This window comes from Manduca sexta, unplaced genomic scaffold (assembly GCF_014839805.1).
Source record: "Manduca sexta isolate Smith_Timp_Sample1 unplaced genomic scaffold, JHU_Msex_v1.0 HiC_scaffold_3955, whole genome shotgun sequence".
NCBI lineage: Eukaryota > Metazoa > Arthropoda > Insecta > Lepidoptera > Sphingidae > Manduca > Manduca sexta.
In genome coordinates, this window is record NW_023595080.1 from 1 (window position 1) to 7,049 (window position 7,049).

A 7,049-nucleotide genomic window follows, 5' to 3' on the forward strand; every position below is an offset into this window, starting at 1 on the left:
CTTTATCGAATCTAGTTTGTCATAAATAACTTTTCTGCACAACAGAATCAAGGAAATCATTATGTTCACTCGTGTTTGCAATCGGAATATATTTCTGGTTAATGGGAAACCCAGATAAACAGTACGTGAGAACACAAAATAATGTTTATCAATTAATTATATATGATATAATTTTATGGATCATTGTGTTAAAAATGTATAGGTAATGATACTGGAAGCAGTTTATTGCGTTCATGATGAAAGTAACGATTCATAAGTAGCATAAGTAAAAAACTTTTTGGACAATTTTGTTTTATATTGTTATTTTATGCAAGGTATTTGTCGTAGTTGGTTCTCTCGTATATCGTCCAAGCTTATTAATTGATTGAGATATTTTAATGCGCTGCTTGTGTCTAAGTTATCGTATGAATAAATCAATGACACTTTATTACAATAAAGTGCCATTATTCTTTGATTTATTCATGTATGGTGTTACACATCACAAACAGAAAAAAAAATAAATGTGATTTTTGAAAATACATGCAACATTAGACCGTGTTACCGCTAAATTCAATCTTTCAGACAACCAGCACTAATTATAATATTGTCATTGGATAGGTTAGGTTAGAACATATTAAGATATCCCGGGGCGTCTCATATGCGCCGAAGAAGGCCACCGCGGCTTTTGGTCGGTATGCCGGTGTATACAGTGTTGGGGACTCGGACTCAATGCTCGTTCAGACGATGCTATACTCCGATCGTAGATATCGTCGGAAGACCGGTGAAACCTATAAAACCGTTCCACTCAACCCTGCAGTGGAGGTAGGGAACAACTTTTTAACGCGATAAAAATAAGTTTAGACTATATACGTACATGTTTAGTTAAATATTTTATTGTAAATAGAATGTAAGCATCAACAACAAAGTTTATACGGTAATATCTATAAGACTTATATTTATGTTTTTGTGTATAATAAAAAAATTGAGTCTAATTATAATTAACTAAATATGCATTAAAGTACGGAGGTATACATGACAATTGTCAAGAAATAAATAAAAAAATAATTTCTTTGTAATAGTAAAATAAAAAAAATAAATTGAACTCTACATTTCTAATCCCATTCTTTCCTTCCTTGCAGGCGATTACGCGGGATTCGACGAGAACGAGCCCACATCCCGGTCGGGTGGTAAGGGGCTGGTGGTGAGGCGGCTGAAGGAGCAGCTCGGGTACCAGCGGCTGGTCATCATCGGTGACGGCGCCACCGACGCCGAGGCGAGCCCGCCCGCTGACGGATTCATTGGTAAGCTCTTAATATAAATTTGCCATACGATTATGGAGCTTAAATTGTATCGTATAAATAACTTTGAAATTAGTGAAATTTGTTTATACAATTAATTTTACAGTCACATTATTTTTGGTATTATCGGCTATTCATTTTATTTGATGGTATATTTGTATATGCGTCACTTAAAACTACTGTATTGAATTTAATCCAGTGTACACTGCTGTATTATGGTCTAGCTTATTTTATCCAGGAAAATATAGAGAGGGACTTTTGTCCTGAAAAAATTTTAAACGTGGGCGGAGCCGGGGTCGGTAGCTAGTTTTAAATAAAAAACTCTACAAATATTGTCTGTGGTTTCAGGTTTTGGGGCAACGTAGTGCGCGACGAAGTGAAAAGAGAGCTAGCTGGTACGTGACCGACTTTCAAGAGTTGATAAACTCACTAACCATACAAGTGGCCAAGTGAAAACACGCCCCGTGTTAGAAAAAATTACACGTATTATGTTGAGAAACGGTTGTCTATGGACGGGCACACGGCCACAGATCATAAAATCCATAGACCGCTGCACCATAGAGCACACGTCAGTTGTTATTTTACGGCGCGGACTCACTGTGTTTTCGCCACTGACGTTAAAAATAGCTGTGCTATATTTTATATATTTAATCCGAACTCCAAAATGTTTTTATAGAAATTTGTCCCCGTTTACGTCCATTGAACAATGTTTTTATATCCTTAAGGAATGACTAGTAAATTTTGATTTTTTTTCCTAACATGTATGTAAATTTAAATATATATTTATTCTGTAGAAATCACAATCTGTGATCGTTACTGCCATAGTTCCCGCGCAGTCTGTAGAGTGCACGTGTATTTTGGATTGTGCATTTATTGTTGTTATTTCGATATTGTGATGGTACTTTGAGTACAAAATTGACGTTCTACATAAAGTATTTGCGCGGACTAAGTCTGTGCTTCGTGTTGGTTTTTATGTTGGTTTTAGTATATGTTATATAACTTAGGTTATTAGTTAATGTATAAGTTATATGTATGTTAATAGCTATAAGGAATTGTGGTCTAAAATTTATTAATGTTTTATAATTTATTTTGTTCAATATTTGGAATTGTATGAAATTTTCATTATAAATGGAAAAATCCTCACGTCAAAAACGGCTGTGTACTTCTTATGAATAAGAAATAAATATATTTAATTAAGTTAAACATTCTTTTAATTACATTCCTAATAGATTTGATTTATTTTTTTGATTTTAAATACATCACAAACTTAAAAATCAAGTTTAACCAATGACCAATAACTGAATAATAATTAAGGTATATTTAGCTGTCAAACTTATAACAGCAGGTCATCTTATAATTAAAAAGGAGATAAATAGAGCTTCTTAATTACTAGCAAGCTTTTTATGCTACACCAAGTTTCATAAATTCAATAAAAATAAATATACAAATAAAACTATCCAAGTAAAAATACTTTGATATTGAAATAAAACAAAAATTATATAAGTCTGAACTCTTAAATTTTCGAATAGCAAATATCCTAAAAAGGAATTTGCTATAGTTTTTATAATAGGCGTTACCGATTTCAGATCGTGTGATGTAGATATTGCTTACATTTATTCATAGGCGTTCATATATCGTGCGAAATATATTACAATGCAAATAATCACAAAACAAGGTAGAAAATGTCATCTAATTAATTTTAGTTGTCAGCTTATAACCAATTTGTAAATAGTAATTGATATACAAACCTTCCTACCCAGTTACCCGTATAAGAGCAGTTTACTCTATGTATTAGTTAAGGATTTATCACGTTGTTTCCTTAATGTTTTTAACGAATTGTAGGTAATATTGTACTCTACATAAACGTCGGATTCGATTGGGCTCAAACTTAATAGAATATTGATCATAATATTACTAGGAATTACTTATGGAATACTTACTCAAGAAATTAATTATGAAGCCATTTTTTACACGTAGATGCCAACATAATAATATAGAATTATTAGTTTAAGTATTCAATATTATTTTGTTATACTAGAGTATAATAAAACTTGTTATAATATGTATTACATACATGGTATACATGGTATTGAAAACATTATAAAAATGAGAATCATATGTAGGCACCAAAAAACAACTACCTATACTAAATAGATATTAAATTAGTTTATCCACACCTGTTGAATCCAAATTAAGCTGAAAAATCAATAATTACCGGAAACTACGTGCGGTGGCGCGTCGGTCACAGCGCGTCTGAATAAACGTATTTTGAACTTTCAACTCTAAAAATACTCTAACATCAGTGACCCCGACTCACGCGCAGTCTCGTACTCCTCTGAAAGGTCACGACACGCGCCATTGTCCAAACATCGGTTAATTCGTTAATATCTGACCATCAGAATTTTGCCGCGAAAACGTGAGTGAAGTGAGAGGATTGCAGTGTTGAAAATAGGTATTTGTGTCAAATTATAATAAAATCGAAATGGATTGAACCCTTTTAAAACAGAAATCGAGTTATACTTTTATGCGTAGATAATAAATATAGCGGAATTTTCGGAAGTATTTAGAAACTGTACAGCATTAGTTTCCCCGGTAAACAAGCTTATATTCTATTTTTATTACAAAATTTGCCTTTATGATATGTACAATGAACTTTCGGTAATCATAGTTTTTCAATAAGCAGTACGCATAGGGCTTGACAAAATATAAATTGGAAAGCCACGAATAAAATTAATAATATATTTTACAAATTATTTCCTATACATTTACCAACATTGCTTTAAATGGCTGAGAAAACTATGCGAAAAAAAATTCACCGGCTTGCGACAGATTTTATGAAAAATGCGAAATACACCTTATTATTTCAGTTTAAGGTCGTCATATTTTTGCAGCCCCTTTAGTACTTCAATAGCTAACTTATTAGGCAAAGGTATCACTTCGTATTTCTTCCTGTCATCCAATTTCTTATACCTAATAACAGTATTCTTATTTGGTCTGTAGTCCTCATTAATCCGCGCCACCATATATTTATTTTATTTATATTCTTCAAGTTTGAGTATTTGTGATTAGATGCTCCTAAATGTACCTTATTTGTATTAACATTTTTATATCATCACCATCTTCTACATAAACTGAGCTGTAGAGAATGTACTTATATTTTCACTTTCAAGGGAAAGTAATTTTGTTTTATTTTCCTTTGCTTTAGTTGAATTTTCAACTGTTTTTCTGTAGAATACATTAGCAGGGGAACAGGATAGGGTATCACGACAAGTCCTTGGATCTCTTTTGTCTTGCAGTTTCTACATACTTTCTACAACATCGTTTAGGTCGTGAACAGTCAAAACATGAGCATTTACATCGTCTTCCATCGGAGTCTTCACTGGAATCCGTTTCTTGATGGAAGTAATTATTTGGCAAATAGTTTGGTTGGTAATATGGTACTGCTTGTAAAGGTGGTTGGTGAAGTTTAAAATATTGCGTCGATATTGTTGAGATGAGGTTATAAAATATTTGTATTTGTAACTGTAACGAAAATATGTTGATTTTAAGAAAGTTTGGAACGGATGTGTTGATATTTACAAATTATTATTCTACGTCAATGATTGTATATTAGTTTCAATGAGTTAATTACAGCTTCAATGCGTTATAAAGATATTTTTCTAGCTAGTTTGTGTAATTATTTATATCTCATACTTATATTATTATTATGAAGATTCTTAGATATAGCGGATACTTACCATGAACATAATCCTTTTGTGTAAATCAATTAAATTTTGCTTGTTATTTCAATTTTATTCTTTTTGAAGAAATATAACGCACTGCAAATGCTTAGTAATCGTAGGATACATAAATATTGCACAGCAATATGAAGTGAAAAGTAATGCGAACACTTGAAATATAACCAATAAAATAAATCAACGCAATTTTATTACTTACACAAACGCCAAACTACAAAATTTATATAAACCGTAACGTTCTCATATAAAAATAAAAATGAACTAAAGTAACTATGGTAAACGGCAATAATTCCGATGAGCACTACGATCAGACCTGGATTATCAGTAAATGGGTTAAAAGATGAATCACATCTCGAATAACCTCAGCATTTCAGAAGAAATTGTATTCATGCCGTATTATTATTGTGAATAGTTCTCGTTCAAAAAAGCAGGTGCTTTAAATGTAACAAACATGTATATAAGAATTATGTCAAAGGCAATGAAGAAGACATGTTTATAGAGATAGTCCATTGCTCTCTACATTAAGAAAATAGATAGCACTATTGAATTTCTCACCACAATAATAATATTAGTCAGAAACACGCCTATGATATTTTTAATTTAATTACAAGAGCTCGAATCCTAAACCTTTCTGTTAAAATCGAATATTATGGAACGTTGAATACAATATGGAGAATTACACGATATATGGTATTTTTTAACTGTTATAAAAATATAACTTTCTAGGTCTTGTTCGTGGCTTCGACGGCGTAAAAAGCCTTTTCTGCTTCAAAAGTCCCTAAAACACAGCTATCCATGGAGCGATCTGCAGGACGATAGCGCCGTCTATTCAAGAAATCAGATTATAAAATTCAATTTCCGTGGAAGTAAATTATTGAGAGAAAAGTAGTCTATATGGTAATCCAGGTGATCCATTCATGTGCCAAATTCCACTGAAATGTATTTAGTTACTTCTCTGTTTACTTTTAACAAACATCCAAAATCTTTCACATACTTTTGCATTTATAATATTATTAAAGTAAGAATACATGATAGAAAAGCATTTATCTCTTTCTTCGCTCCGCTTTTAGCCCTTTTACTTCGCGCAGCTTTGACATCAATCTCTCAGCCAGATGATCTGGTAGCGGGACTATGCCATATTTTGGCAACCAGACAGGCTTGGTCCGTCTACGGCTTATTCGTCTATTGTCTAAGTGAATATTCGTCTCTTGTACTCGAATTGGCTTCGGGGTGGTCGTAGTCGTCGTAGTTGTGCTTGTAGTTTGAGTTACAACCTTTTGAGTTACAACCAGCGGGTAAAGATACGGCATGATGACAACGTTTGGTTGGCTCTGAGTGTTGCAGTTGCAAGCGTCTTTGCAACAAGGCTTGATGTTCGCGCAACTGTTGCAGGAGCACGTGCACTCCTCAGATTCCTCGTTACTGTCTTCTAGTAAAGGTAATCTGCCGCCGCTGCTGCCGTAACGTTTGCGCTTGTGTTTTCTAGAGCGTCTGTAATTCTCTGGTTCTTCGTAATCATTATTTGTTTCAAATCCGTCCATCGGATAATTGTTTTGATAAATGTTTTGATACGGATTTTGGTAGTATGCGGTTTGTACGCTCTGGTACTCGTATTGCGATGACGTTGTTTCTAAGAAGTAAGATTATTTGTGCGTAGAATATCTGAAAAATAGAATTTTGTGTAAATATTTGTGCAAGAAAATTCAGAAAATTGATGGTATAGCTTGGTTACGTAACGTTTTTACAATATGACCTCAAAGTAAGCAAACATTAATAAGCTAACCAACAAATCTGTATTATGACAATCAAGAGATATAACTTTTGACGTGACTTTATATATGATCCGTCTGAACATGGTATGGTCAAATCATATATTTTAATGAAAATCAATCAAAGAAAATTAAAATAAACTTAATATTATTACGATGATATTTCGTCACTGATAAACTGTGGATTCGAGGTATAACTACACAATTATTATAAAGAAGATCTTTATTTCAAAACAAATACGAACATAATAACAAAATGTGTAAAC

General features: G+C 32.7%; 1 protein-coding gene and 1 long non-coding RNA gene across 2 annotated transcripts; one reads left to right on the forward strand and one right to left on the reverse strand.

Moving 5' to 3' along the window:
• Positions 1-823: 823 nt before the first annotated feature.
• Positions 824-2,480, forward strand: LOC119193317. Its single transcript, XR_005113913.1, has 2 exons — positions 824-1,280; positions 1,626-2,480. It is a non-coding gene; the product is annotated as an uncharacterized LOC119193317 (long non-coding RNA).
• Positions 2,481-5,410: 2,930 nt separating this feature from the next.
• LOC119193316 lies at positions 5,411-6,636 on the reverse strand. Its single transcript, XM_037446911.1, has one exon. It carries the CDS (start codon positions 6,553-6,555, stop codon positions 6,058-6,060), a length of 498 nt encoding a protein of 165 aa, XP_037302808.1. The 5' UTR covers positions 6,556-6,636; the 3' UTR covers positions 5,411-6,057.
• Positions 6,637-7,049: the final 413 nt, after the last annotated feature.